Raw genomic sequence first — 14,773 nt, forward strand, 5'->3', positions numbered from 1 at the left:
GCGCCTGTAGTAGGCACACATGCCAAGGAATCTACGCACTACCTTCTTGTCGATGGGCTGCTGGAACTATGCGATGGCGGCTGTCTTCTGTGGGTCGGGGTGGACTCCAGATTTGCTGATGGCGTGGCCCAGGAACAGAGGCTCATCATAAGCGAAGTGGCACTTTTCTGGCTTCAGAGTGAGCCCTGATGACTTGATGGCCTCTAGTACTGTCGCAAGCCGCCGAAGGTGATCGTCGAAATTTCCGGTGAAGGCGACGGCGTCATCCAAGAAAATTAGACAGGTCTGCCACTTCAATTTTGCTAACACCGTTTCCATGACACGCTGGAATGTTGCAGGCGCCGAAAACAGTCCGAACGGCATGACCTTCAACTCGTAGAGGCCTTCTGGCATGCTAAAGAGGGTCTTTTCGTGATCTGTTGACTTCTATTTGCCAGTAGCCAGACTTGAGATCCATCAACGAGAAGTATTTAGCATTGCAGAGCCGATCAACTGCGTCGTCTGTCCGTGGTAGGGAGTATACATACATAGTGATCTTGGTTCAGTTGACGACAATTGAAGCAGAAATGTAAGGTTCCGCTCTTTTATTCAGGACTACCGGAGATGCGCACAGGCTATTTGATGGTTGGGTGATGTCGTCGTGCAGCATTCCGTCAACTTGTTGCCTAATAGCTTCTCGTTCTCGCGTCGACACTCGATAAGGGCTTTAGTGGAGTGGTCGAGTGCACGCTTCGGTTATTCGATGCTTTGCAACTAGTGTTTGTCAAATCCTCGATAACGTCGACAAGCAGCCTTGGTATCGCCGAAGCAGACTTCTGAGCTGTCGCTGCTTTATGTCGAAGTCTGGTTCAGGAACTACGATTGTCGGGGTAGATTCAGGGGAATCCGAGAGGGCATTGCTGGTTTCCACAATTTCCTCAATGTACGCGATCGTCGTGCCCTTGTTCATGTGCTTGAACTCCTGGCTGAAGTTTGTCAGCATCACTCGCTTTCCCTCCGTGCAGTCGAGTGATCCCTTTTATGACGCAAATTTCACGGTTGAGCAGTAGTCGTTGGACGCCCTCGATGACTCCTTCTACATCTGCGGGAGTTTCGGTGCTGACGGAAATAACAATACTGGAGCAAGGCAGGATGCTGACTTGATCTTCGAGTACACTCAAGGCGTGGGGACTACGACAACTCTCGGGTGGTATCACTTGATCTTCCGACAGCATTATCAACTTCGACTTCAGGTCAATGACTGTGCCGTGTTGGTTCAGGAATTCCATGCCGAGAATGACATCTTGTGAACATTGCTGGAGGATAATGAAGCTGGCAGGGTAGGTCCGGCCATGAACTGCAATTCTTGCCGTGCAGATTCCAGTCGGAGTTATTAGGTGTCTTTCAGCTGTCCGGATTTGAGGGCTTTCCCATGCAGTCTTAACTTTCTTCAACTGGGTGGCAAGGGATGCACTCATCACGGAGTAGTCGGCTCCTGTGGTCACTAAGGCAGTGACTGCATGGCCATCGAGAATTACGTGGAGGTCAGTCGTTCTTTGTCTTACGTTGCAGTTAGGTCTCGGTGTCGGATCACGGCTGCGTCGTGTTGACATGTGGCTGGAACATCGCATCGTCAGGTCTTCTTTTGCTGGCATATTCTTTGCTTCTAGGCTTCGTCGGGACGGCGGCGTCTTGTTGATATATTGTTGGTGCTTTCAGTGGCGGAGGAGGAGCTTTGTCAGTTTGACGAACAGCAACCGCACCTCCATCAGTTGCTGCTTCTAGTTTTTCGGATACGGGTTCGCAGACCGGCCCCGGGCGAGGCCAGTGTATAGTCGGCGTTGTGGCGACAGGTAGTAGCCTGGTGACGGCGAACGGGACAGTTGTCGAGGGCTCCACTGAATGGCAGCGAGGTAGTCAGTGATATCACGTGGGCGCTCACCTTCCTGCGGGTGCAGTGCGCTGACAGCGAACCCTCGCAGCCCCATCTCGTAGTAAGGACATCGGTGGTAGATGTGGCTGGCGTCTCTGCAATGATAGCAAAGCCGACGGTGGTAGGGGGCGCGCCAAACGTCATTCTTCCTTGTAATGCTGCGCGGCGCGGGGAGATGGGTTGGCATGTAGGCGACAGTGGGGATGGACGACAACTGGAGCGTTATCGGACCCTGGCGAAGACGTGGAGGGGGAACGTGACGGCGAGCTGCGGTGTCGTACGTCATTGATTCCGGCTGAGGCTATGGCAATTGAACTTCAAATGATTGTTGGAGCTCCTCGCGTATGACGTTGGCAATCGAAGCCACTTGAGGCTGTGATGAAGGGAACAGCTTCTGAGGCTCCTCCCGCACGACTGCCCTGATAGTCTTGCGCAGGTCATCGGTGGCCAGTGACTGAACTCCGGCATAGCTTGTTGAGTTCGTGCGGCGGTTGAATTGCTGGTGCCGCATTTACAGTGCCTTCTCGATGCTGGTGGCCTCGTGAAGCAACTCATCGACGGTCTTCGGTGGGTTTCGTACCATTCCGGCGTAAGGTTCCTCCTTCACAACACGCATGAGTAGGCAGACTTCCTTCTAGGACATTTCCGTGTTGGCGTGGTGGAATAGACGGCTCATCCCCTCCTTGAAGATCGCGATAGTCTCATTGGGCAGTTGCACTTGGGTTTCCAGCAGAACTTCAGCCCATTCTTTTCAGACAACGCTCCTCAAGGTCCTCAGGAAGTTACTGCGGAACAGGTCCAACGTTGTAAGGGTGAACTCCCGGTTCTCGAACCAAGTCCTCGCGGCATCTTCCAAGGAAAAGTACACATGGCGTAGCTTATCCTCAGAGGTCCAGTTGAAGGTCGAGATCCTTTCGAAGGTATCGAGCCAGGTTTCCGGATCCTCTGACGTAGCTCCACGGAAGGTAGGGGGCTCTCTGGGTTGTTGAAGCACAATGGGTGATGCGCGGGGGCTGCCATTGTGGTTGTTGAGTTGGCCACGGTCTTCCTGGTGGTATCACGCACCCTGCTCCGGGTGCAATCCTTGCAGTCTGTGGCTAGCTCGATGGTCTTGGGTAACATTAGTGCTGTCCTCGGGCTTCGGGCTTAGATCGCGGCTTTACGGGGGCATTCGGCACATGAACGGGCTAGCACCTCCACCAGATGTCGCGTAGTAGTGACGGTGAAGAAAGCAGCAAAACTGGGAATGATAAAACTAGCGTTTTATTGGCCGAATTTGTGCCCTCAAAAACAGGCTACACTCAAGGAATGGCGACAGTGGCGAACACAACCGGCGATCGGCGAAAATCTTATCTGTGGGTCAAGCGCGTTGGCTTTTGTACATCAGTCATCGAAGGTTCCAGAGTAATCGCTGGTGCCCGCATGTCTTCCAGAAACTTCTATACCATTCGCGTTGTGTATACATGAAATCAGATAACACAAGGTTCGGTGACAACAGACAGCAGATAGAACCAGTGGTGACATTCGAGAAACTTCCGATACATGCAGGCGCGCCGTGTGCTGTGCAATAACATTTGTTAGTTTTCACCACCTAATAGGACAACATGGCCACAATTAGCACATCACAAGGGTAGTTGGAAAAGTATGGGAGAGACCTTTGCCCCGCAGTGGGAGTAGCCAGGCAGATGATGATGGTGATGATGATGAAAAGGGGTCACTTGGCAAAGATCACATGTCTATATATCAACTCAATGTTTGACAGCCGAAGGCCATCGACATGGTGCACTAAGCAATTGTCTAGCAGCAAGCAGATTTGGCGGCTTTGTAGCTTTTTGTCTTCGCTGATCTCTTTTAACCAGTCGGAAAAAATCGCCCGCGATATCCACGCTTTAGAATTGGCCACATATTTAACTGGCATTCGCTTTGTTCCCTTGAAGCATCTGGGCTGGACACTTTTCCCGATAACTAACGGGATTCGTTTGTCACTGCCATCGCTGTTGGCATAAAGCAAAACCGTCACGCGAAGTTTGCTTTGCTTGCCACCACGGCAGTCTTCTCCAGTGTGCGATATGGCAACACCTGATAAAACAGCCATCTCATCAGCGTTGTAGACGTCGGCAGCCTCATCGCAGCTGAAAACGCCAGGCAGCTTTTTGGCAACCCACGATGCAGAAGCATCACTGTCAGCAGCGGTGGACTTGCCACTAATGATTTTCCTGACAACTGCCTTTGGGCTCTTAAATCCTTGCAATCAGCCTTTGCCAGGTTTGAAGTCCTCGTGGCCCAGGATGCCCCCAAAATCCTTTGCTTTCTGCTGCTAAACCACGCCACTTATGGACTCGTTTCGGGCTCATATGTCCAAGAACCACGTTAAAACGGCTTTGTCCACATCGGTATAAGTCGACAACGCCATCCTTTTTTTCTTCAAACTTGTTCCTCAGTCCACTGCACTGTGAATGCTTTCTTTTGCATTCAAGATAGTCATCAGGGTGCTGGCTGGGAAGTTGAACCGGGCAGCGACATCCTTCTTCTCGCCCTCATCAACCGCATTCACAATTGAAAGCTTGTCCTCAAGAGACATAACTTTGTGCTTGCTCACTGAACTTGTTTTTGAAGGGAACAAACAGTGTGAGAAACGTGCAATACATTGCTGAAGTAAACACTCGCGTCGCGTCAGCTCTCACGTTCACACACCTGCCACCGTGCCATGCCAGCATGCATAAGAAAAAAAAAAAAAAAAAACTAAGGCAGGCATGGTAGTGACACCTGGTGTCATGATGCATAAGTGAAAAATGCAGAGGCTGATCAGCTTCTCACAGAGCGGCACTAGGGGAGCTAGCGGCTTTCATCATCGTCATTGCGGCCCACTGGATCGCTTCCTCTCTGGATCGCATGCGTCCCTCTCGCGGTCGGCTGCTTGCCTTACGTTTAAATTACAAAAGTTATGCGTTATTTACTGGAATTTTCGGTAGAGCTGCTAGTCACAATAATAAATGATAAGCATCGAAAATTCGTTACAGCAAGGTCAATTGCCACAATGCCTTTGCTACGTGGAGGTCAGAAACACATGGGCTTCTATGGGGGTGGCGCTGGGGAACAAAAAAAATTTTTAAATCCAGGAACTCGTTTCATAGAAATTCGTTACATCCAGGTTTAAGAGTAAGTCATCGTCTGTATCTCGTATGCGTGCTGACGGAAGGTGAGATAAAGGGTCGGCATCGGTCTGACAGGGGCCACTCTTGTAGGTGATAGAAAAGTCATGTTCTTGAAGCCGGAATACAGTCAAACCTCGATATATCGAACACGGATAAATCGAATTATTGCGTATATCGAACAATTTCTATATCACATGGAAAATCGCATGCATTTTTAATTCTTTATTTCGAACGGGGCCTGATGTAAAATGGATATATCGAACTCCGCCGCCCCAGACCAAGCGCGCTCTGTTGACAGGAGGCGAGCTTTCCCGCAACACTCTCGAAGATAGCGGCGGCGCGATCGGCGTACCAGACTGCTGCGTACGACAGCTGCCCACATCGGTTGCGCCGAGGGCGCCATTTGAACGTAGCGGCGTACACACGCGGCGGCTTGGAGCCAGCACGGCCGCCTCGAACACGCGCGCACGGCGAGGCTTGCCCCCGCCGTGCGCGCGTGATCGAGGCGGCCGGGGAGCCAGTTGGAGTGCTTTGTCGGTGCTAAGCCACACATCATGTGCATTGCGGACTTCGTTGGCGGTGACGACAGCACCGGAACAGTGGCGGAGTTAACAGACGTGGATATCGCGGCAGAAGTGACTGCTGAGCGGCCAAACGAAGACGCTGCCGAGGCTGATCCAGCAAGCGCTGATGTTGCCCCGCTATCCGACTGCAACTGAGGCTGTAGCTGCTTTGGCCGTTGTACGCCGCTACTGCGGCGCAATAGAAGGCACTGGACTGTCCCTTGTGGACCGTTCGGACTATGTTGAGGACGCCGTGGTCAAGCACGCGGTTGCCAATATGAAGCAGGCTACGCTGCTTCAGTACTTTCAGCGAACAAAATAAATACTGTTTGAAGCTTCATGTGAGTATCTATTGCGCCACGATTGGTTCATTGATTGATTTGCGCTAGTTTTTGACGCGTTTTCTACGTGATCTTATATATCGAATTCCGGCTATATCGAACTATTTTGCGATCACCGCGCTGTTCGATATATCGAGGTTCGACTGTACCACCGAGCTGATAGGCTAGATGGATTGCATAGTCCAACCAACCAGCAAAGATAATGGTGGTCTGTCACTATCGGGAAGTGGCGGCCATAAAAGTATGGTCGAAACTTTTGGGTGCCAAGACTACCACGAGGCATTTCAGTTCGTTTACTGTATGATTCCGCTCAGCCTTGGTAAGAGTATGGCTTGTGTTGGCAGCAACTTGCTGGCATTCGCCATGTATCTGTACAAGTACTGCTCCAATGCCCAGATCACTAGCACCGGTTAGAAGCTCAGTGGAGGCTGTGGGAGATGGCATGGAGAGGTAGCCGCCATAGCCATGATTTATTTAAGCTGGCCAGCCATGGTGCCGCGGCTGCTCAGATCCATGTAAATGGTGTGTCCTTGTGAAGGAGTGACTTGAGCAGATGAGCTAGGCGTGCAAAGTGTCTTTATTATTACAGCAAAAGTACGAACTTAGTCCCAGGAAGTTGCGGAGGTCTTTTGCCATCTTCGGCTGGTTGAAGTCACGAACAGCTGCAAGCTTCTGGTGGTCTGTGTGGATGCCGTTTTTGTCGGGGAGAAAGCTCAAAATAAGTGTTTGTCGTTCGCCAAAGTGGCACTTTTTAAAATTTTAAATCAGTCCTACTCGTCGTATGCAGTTGAGCACAATTGAGTCGTTGGTTGTGCTCGTGAGATGCCTTGCCATAAATGAAGTCATCCCGGTAACACAGGCTTATTTCCCATCAAAGTCCACGCAGGATCGTGTCCGTGAATCATTCAAGATTCAATCATTCAAGATGGAAGGGTCCATCTGGTGTTATGAAGGCAGTCTTCTCTTTGTCTGGCAGGTGCATTTGTTTCTGCCAGTAGACTGGGTGCAGATCAACAGAGGAGAAGTACGGGGCCGAATGTAAACAGTCAATGGCGTCATCTATACGTGGGAGACGATACACATCTTTCTTCGTCACTGTGTTTAGGTGTCTGTAGTCCACGCAGAATCACCACGAATCATCTTTCTTCACGACTAGTATAACCAGAACTGCCCAGGGACTATTTAATCTCTGGATGATGCCTTTCTGTAGCCTCTCTCTAACTTGTTCGGTGATCACCTTGTGCTCAGAAGGAAAAACGTGGTATGGCTTCCATTGTATTCTCGACGCTGTTCCAGTATTGATGCTGTGGTGTACGCAGGGGTACGGTGGTGAATGTAGGTGCTTTTGTGCAAAGTCAAACACTGACACGTAGCAGGCAGGGAGCTCTTGGAGTGCTTGTTGGTGGGAAGAGGGTGCGATTTATTAATCGTGCTCCTAAATTTTGAAGAATGGTCACTAAGTGAAGAGCTTGCATCCGTAGAAGTAGCAACCGCACGAATGCTGACAACACCATCTTCAAAGCTTGCTACCTTCAGTCTAGCATGCAAAATAAATGACTCGGAGGACACCATTCACTGACTACACATGAGCATAACCTTCTATGACTTTGATAAGTAACCGGGGGACAAGTACAGTCGCCGACCGTTTATTCGGACCTCATGGGGACTGCGGAAATGTCCGAATAAACAGGTGTCCGAAAAAGCAGATTAAGAAAAAAAAAAATGAAATCCTTTATTTCCACGCACTTATTTGGGCTCGGCAGTAGGCTTGAAGAAATCGTGAATGCGCCGTTGCACGCTGTTCCGTTTACGCGCAATCAGATAAGCCTGAATCTCGTAGAGGGTCGTACGGTCACTGAAGGCTGCTGAAAGCACAGTCACTGCTTGTACACGCTCCGCATGCGACGGCAGCGTAGCACATGGTGCGTCTTCTTACGACTCAGAGTCGTCGTCCGGCGGTGCAGCAGAAACCTGACGAATGATCTCGCCGTCGTCGAGTTCTGCGCATGTCAGTACAGCAGTATCAGCACCTGTGAACCTGTCAAATGAGACGGTGTCCAGAATCGCAATGCAACCACTGCGCAGGTCTCGGCAGAACACTTTCCGCGTCAGTAGGGAGCACATCGGAAGGCTACAAATCTTAGGCCTCCCTGCACTCGCTTGCCGGCATTCCCCAGCGCAGTCTGCGCGGGCACTGTCGGCGCCATTAGACACTTGAAGCGATGTTTCCGTATGCCGCGTTGCATCACCGGAACCTCGACGCAGTGCACAAAGCAAACACCACCATGCCGACACCAGTCGCACAAACGAAAAACGTAGCCTACTCGCAGCGTCGTTAGTGTCGTGCGCGAAGAAACAAATCGGCTTCTGGATTGTCTTGACATGGCTTACTAAGCTGAAACCGGAACTGCTGTAGAGCCACTATCGAACCAGCCAGAAACGATGATGATGAGCGGCGATTTGCAGTAGCACCACTTCATGGGGCAGCAAGGAGGCTCCGTTCAAAACAAAAATGGCGTTCAACAAGTTGAAGCATGCACAGGTCAGAGTTGGTGCATGGTGCTCTCGATCGAGTTGGAGTGTCCGAAAAATCGGATGAGGGGTTGCAAGGTGTCCGAACTTTTGGCAGTTGTTATACATTATGGTCTATGGGGAGAATGGCGGTGCCGCAAAGCAGACCGAATAATCGAGCATGTCCGAATTTTTGGAGTCCGGAAAATCGGTCGGCGACTGTACATTCTTCTTTAGAGTGTTGACGCATTCTGGTTCAGTTACTCCATAGCAGAAACCAGCAGAAATGCGCGACGAGGTCTCTGAGATGAACACTGCCGTCTGAGCATGCACACATACATCAGTGGACACAGAAAATACTTCTTGACGATCGAATGGAATGCCGTCAAGTGCTGGTCTGACATCACAGCTGAGTGAAATTTCACCAGCCCTGCACTGTAATGTTGCTCCACAGTACTGTAAAAAGTCAAAACCAATAATTACGTCTTGCATGGCACGTGCTAATACAGTGAAACCTCGTTAAACCGTAGTTGGCCGGAGCTCGGAAAAAGTATGTACTAAACGGTTGTACTGTTTAACCGAATTAGCATGAGATCGCCCACTTACCTGTTGAAAACGGAACTCAGAGAGAGTGCGATGAAAGGGGAAAAAACATGCAGTATTTATTCACTTCGCGCGACAAGTGTTATTTTCGTTTGATGCCGCAGCGGCCTAGCACGACGACAGTGGCCTCAAACTTACTGAAGCTGTGTGCCAGCTTTTCAGCCAGCCCCCTCTTCTCAGTAAACACTGGCATGGCAGATTCCTCGTTGGCATTACGTATTCTCCGTGCACGCGTGCGGTAGTGCTGCAGAAGTCCCGGGGCACCTTTTTCATTGCCAGGGGCTGTTCTCGTCACGACGATTGCATTCATGAGGCTGATGTAACGCGCAGGTTATGCCACCATTCAGGTCGGGCCTGAATCGCCCATGCTCTCGCTTTCTGAGTCGTCCTCATCACTGTCACTAGTCTAGACTTCAGTAACAGCAGAGGCAACGATGGCGAAAAGTCGAATCTCTTAGCCAACGTCTCTTTGCAGTCGTAGCAGCGCTGCTGAGCAACTTCTTTGCATTCAAAATGCCACACACCATGGTCAACAGCGGATCCCTGTCACGTGCCAGTGCCGACTTCTTCATGTCACGTTTGATAGCACGGGCGATGTCTAATTTTTCTTCTATGCTGAGCACCCGGCGTCTTTTTTATCCGAGCTTCAGCATGACGCGAGTTCTCGCTAGCACGACGCCACAACGCTCTCTGGAACGGCGTCGAAATGATGTTGATGTTGATGTGGCTTCACGCCCAAACGCACAGGGCCCTTGGAGGCCGTTGTTCCGATCTCTGAGGCTTGTTGTTTGCCGGGCCGCTCGATGGAGACGACGCACCGCCGAGTTTGCGAGATGAAAAGTTGAAACGCCACGTTTTAACCAATGCGTGTGCAGTAAGCTGGTACGGTTTATGTGGATACAAACGACATTATGTTCAATGGCCGCTGAGTCGGGGATTTGACTTTACTACCTTTAAAACGAGACTACTCTTTTAAGCGGGTATGGTTTAACGAGGTTTTATTGTACATCTACTTAGGGCAGGTAGTGACCGCGGATCCGGATCATGAGACTGACATAATCAGAAGAATAAGAATGGGCTGGGGTGCGTTTGGCAGGTGTGTTTCTCAGATCATGGACAGCAGGTTGCCATTATCCCTCAAGAGAAAAGCGTATAACAGCTGTGTCTCACCAGTACTCGCGTACGGGGCAGAAACCTGGAGTCTTACGAAAAGGGTTCTACTTAAATTAAGGACGACGCAATGAGCTATAGGAAGAAGAATGATGGCTGTAACGTTAAGGGATAAGAAAAGAGCAGATTGGGTGAGGGAACAAATGCGATTTAATGACATCTTAGTTGAAATCAAGAAAAAAAAATGGGCATGGGCAGGACATGTAATGAGGAGGGAAGATAAGCGATGGTCATTAAAGGGATACTAAAGCAAAGCAATAGATCAGTTTAGACTAATGAAGCATTGTTTGAGAACCCTGCAGGCAGGCATTTCAAAAAAATAGTTTGATTATTAGATGAGGAAATGAAGGTCCAAGTATCAGTATTTGAAATTCGTGCCGAAACCCTGACGCTGCTACGTCAGTATTACGTGAGGGATCCCAAAGTATGTTTTCGCATTTGGGCCTCGTTGGCTCAGTAAAGGTTCCCGAAACTTGCCACGTTTAATATTTCGTTACTTTAGCATACAATGTAGTCAATCTGTACTGCTATATATAATTAGTAGGCCCTAGAAGATGCCATCAAAATACAAGACGTCACAGCCCCCGGTGTGGGAAATTGAGTAGGTGTCGCCACCCGTATTGCGTTCTTGCTCTTTTTCTGGCTTACCAAACGTCTTATCGTTGTAAGAGTGGTGTTTTTGGTGTTGTAGAACGGTAATTTACTGATGCAGAAGAAATCATTTTTCACTTTAGTGTACCTTTAAGGGTTACGACTGGATTCCAAGGGAAGGAAAGCGTAGCAGGGGGCGGCAGAAAGTTAGGTGGGTGGTTGAGGTTAAGAAGTTTGCAGGGACGACATGGCCACAATTAGTATATGACCTGGGTAGTTGGAGAAGTATGGGCCTTTGCCCTGCAGTGGGCTTAACCAGGCTGATGATGATGATGATGATGATGATGTCACCACCCCGTTTCAAAGGAGAGGCCAATAAACCATCATTATCATCATCAGCAATGTACCGTGCCACGGTTCAATAGATTTGACATGTGCGCAACGTAGTCTGAATACCTGTGTTTACTTTTTGGTACACATTATGGCACCTCCTCGCAAGGTGAGAACCGCTACTGAAGAAGCAAATCGTGGAACTGTGTGCATGGCGGCAACCAGGCCACATGGGCTCAGCAAGCCGCTGTGCAGAGAGCAGGACAAGCTGCAGCACAAGCTCACCATCGACGCCAGGCGGGCAGTTCAGATCGTTCCCATGAAAACGAAGTGAAGAGAATTCGCCACGAAGACGCTGTAGTGCATGGTGCCGAAAATAGAGCTCCTGTGGAGCTGCTCCACCAGCTTACACAGCTGTGACTGCGTGTGCCGTACAAGCCGGTCACTTCTTGTGCCATGTCAGCTGGTCTGCAGCGACAGCAATGCGGTGGTTTCTAACAGAAGCAGGAAAGAGGCCTGTAAAGATGAATTCTAATTCAGTTAAATGGTTGAGGAGGTCACAGAATTTGGCTGCAAGGAAAGGAACCACAACAATGGTAAGCAGGAGACTTACGGCAGTGGCATGCTGAGCATGAGTGAAGGTACCTCTGCACAAAATCGTACCCACCACTCCAGTAGCTAACCTCAATATAATGAAGTTGGTAAAATTGACACTTTTGTTCTTTGTGTTGAAATTTCATTACATTGAAATTGTATTTTTGATGCAAAGTGTAGTTGCCGGCCCATTTTTTTTACACAGTTTGATTAAGGCCGCAAGCACCACTGAAAATGCATGAAGATTGTGCATGCTTCTTAGCGCCTTGCTCCTGCACTCTGATGACAAAGATTTCTGTGCCTACACTTGCGGAGCCGGAGTTGCAGCATTGGGCAGTGGAAGATTCAATGGCTGCCTCATATTCCGTTTATGTGAAAGACTGTAACACCGGCCTCCACTATCAATAAAGTAGTGCTTTTGCACACAGGAAACATGGTGCAGTAGTTGCACAGTAACACGGGAAAGGCAAGTTTGCTTTTTCTTAAAATTAAGAAAATGTTGCCAGCCTGGTCATCAAAGGCAGTGAAGGTTTTTTACAATCCTTTAGGAAAGGCAGAAGATTTATGGGAGTTCATCTTTATGTGTAAACCTGAGTGGCCCAAATGCCTTGATACCTTGGTGTGTTTTGCTGCTAAACAAGCTTTGAGACCAGGCTAACAGCACTTGTCTTGGTCTATTCTCACAATGTGCACTGTAATTCGTAATGAAGCCAAACAAGAGCTCGCAGTTCTAATTACCGGCCGCATTCCCATGGGAGCAGAGCACACAATGCTCATGTATTTTGGTCGGCATTCTAGCCACTGTGGCAGTGTGTGGTGTTCTCGTGGAGATGTGTTCTGGGCAAGCATTGAAGTGCACACATTGCAATGCAGGTCTGATGACTCGGACTATGAGTTCAGTGACACGGAGGTGAACAAAATCCTGATTGTGACCCAGACGCCACCACCGCCATCTGGCCTACGCAAGCACGAAGGCTACGATCGGACAGGTGACTGGACCAGCCGTGTGAAAATGACCCAAGAGCTAGCACAGGTGATCAACGATGGCCTCTACTTTTACGAGGATGACCTGTGGAACCAGGTGGATAGGCAGGAGCAGCAGATGTACCGTACAGTCGAGGTAGTCAGCGAGGAGGAGTTTGCCCAACGCCAAGGCCCACAGCAGCGGGCAGCGGGTGGGCAGGCACCACCACCCCCACCACCTCCGCCTGTACCAGAGGGCACACCGCGCAGCACGGCAGGCCGCACACCGCGCAAGGACCCCCGGGTGGCCCCCCGCTTTTACCCTGTGGTGAAGGAGGGCAAGCCGGACACACCGCGCAAGCAGAAGACGCGGCACAGCAGCAACCCTCCAACGGAGCACCATGTAGGCTGGGTGCTGGACGTCCGGGAACACCGGTCACGAGCAGCCTCCATTGGGGAAGCAGCAGCCGCTGATGTGGTGCATGGCAGCACACCACACTCTCTGCCCACTTTTGAGCACCCAAGTCACGCCCTGCTCAAGGAGAATGGCTTCACCCAGTTAGTCTACCACAAGTACCGGTCACGTTGCCTCAAAGGTTAGTTTGGTTTGCTTGTTGTTTCTGCAAGAGTGCACACGTATCTGGTTTTCTGTAAACTTAGTGCCACTTCAGCAATCTCAAGTTTCCTTCTATGCAGCCAAACCTCAATTTAGCAAATTGCCACAAAAACTTGAGCAGACAAAGATTTTGTACAATCAGGGATTTAGTAGCAAATAAATGCACCATGTTCCCACAGCCTCCTTGGCTCCTAAGTGGGGATGATGATACAGTTAAACCTTAATACAGTCGAACGCACTTACAACAATATTCAAGTGCCACAAAAATTCTATTGTTAAAACCAATAATTGTTATAACTGGGTTCCCCGCCATCCCCCTTCAAAATGGGGGATGGCGCAGCTGTTCCGAGAAAACTATAATGGTGAGGAGGCCAGTTCTTCTCCCCACCCTCTTCCTCAATCCGGCTTCTGATTGTGTTGACTCGTTTAATTACTTTACACCACATATAGCAACCTATGAATTGTAGCCAGTGAGTTAGCAAGGCATATCCACATGGAATGAAGTTCCAGAAGGACACCAGTTTAGAGATATCCGCCATCAAACTCGCTGTAAGAATGCACTGTTGTTCGACTTAATTTTTCACAAAAAGTTCTGTTATGCATTGAGCCACAAAAGTAACTAGAATGCCAATATATTTCATCTAACACTTTGGGAAATAATATTTTGAAACTGGTGCCATCCTGGAATTTTATTTCAAGCAGATACATCTTGCAATCTCACTGGTTACAATTCGTAAATTGTAATATGTGCCTTAAAGTAATTAATCAAGAATCAGTCCATTTTTGTTACTTAGTTGAATATGTGTTCCGATTTCTCATGCTAGTAATGTCTGCTTTCTGATCCTGCTCAATGACAAGAACTCATTTAAAGAAAAACATTTCACCGAACAGCAGGAAGCTTAGTAGCCAACGTCAAAGCAGCTAGTCCTAGCAGCACTTTGAAGCCACGTCTTCGATTATTGCTGTTACGGACCTGCGCAAAAAGTCTCGAAAATTTGACCGCGAAGGGTTTCAGCGTTCTAAATTTCAGGCGTCCCTATACATTGGCTCTATGGCATACTGGGCAGTGCCGGGAAGGCACCGAAATTATATAGGGCATGTCCAAAAATGCACACAGAAAGACTAGTACAGCCTCTCTCATTGTGGCGCGCCGCACAGCCTGGTGCAGCTAAGTGTTCCCACCTGAGATTGGAAATGCGCCAGTACAATTTGGAGGCCATGAGTCGGCCAAGCCAATTCGGCGCGGCAAGGTTCATTGGCATTCACACAATGGAGCTACGCAAGATCAGCCTGGCTCAGGTGCATAACAGTCTTATGTGCCGTGTGCTGCTATGATACCATGATAGACTTTGTTCGCACACCAGTGGGTAAGCTGTTTTCTTTGACCGTATCGGCATTTTCCCAGTTTCACAACACTATAGATA

The 14,773-nt window shown here is 49.4% G+C and overlaps 1 protein-coding gene across 1 annotated transcript in view; it reads left to right on the forward strand.

Annotated features, from left to right (window-relative positions):
* The window catches only part of larp (La related protein), a 140,522-nt gene that overhangs the window by 111,591 nt on the left and 14,158 nt on the right, over window positions 1-14,773 (forward strand). The window contains exon 10 of the mRNA XM_050182736.3: window positions 12,644-13,329. Coding sequence (XP_050038693.1) covers window positions 12,644-13,329 — 686 coding nt within the window. The remainder of the gene's footprint in view (window positions 1-12,643; window positions 13,330-14,773) is intronic.

The sequence above is a fragment of the Dermacentor andersoni genome, chromosome 4 (genome assembly GCF_023375885.2).
Source record: "Dermacentor andersoni chromosome 4, qqDerAnde1_hic_scaffold, whole genome shotgun sequence".
NCBI classification, from domain to species: domain Eukaryota; kingdom Metazoa; phylum Arthropoda; class Arachnida; order Ixodida; family Ixodidae; genus Dermacentor; species Dermacentor andersoni.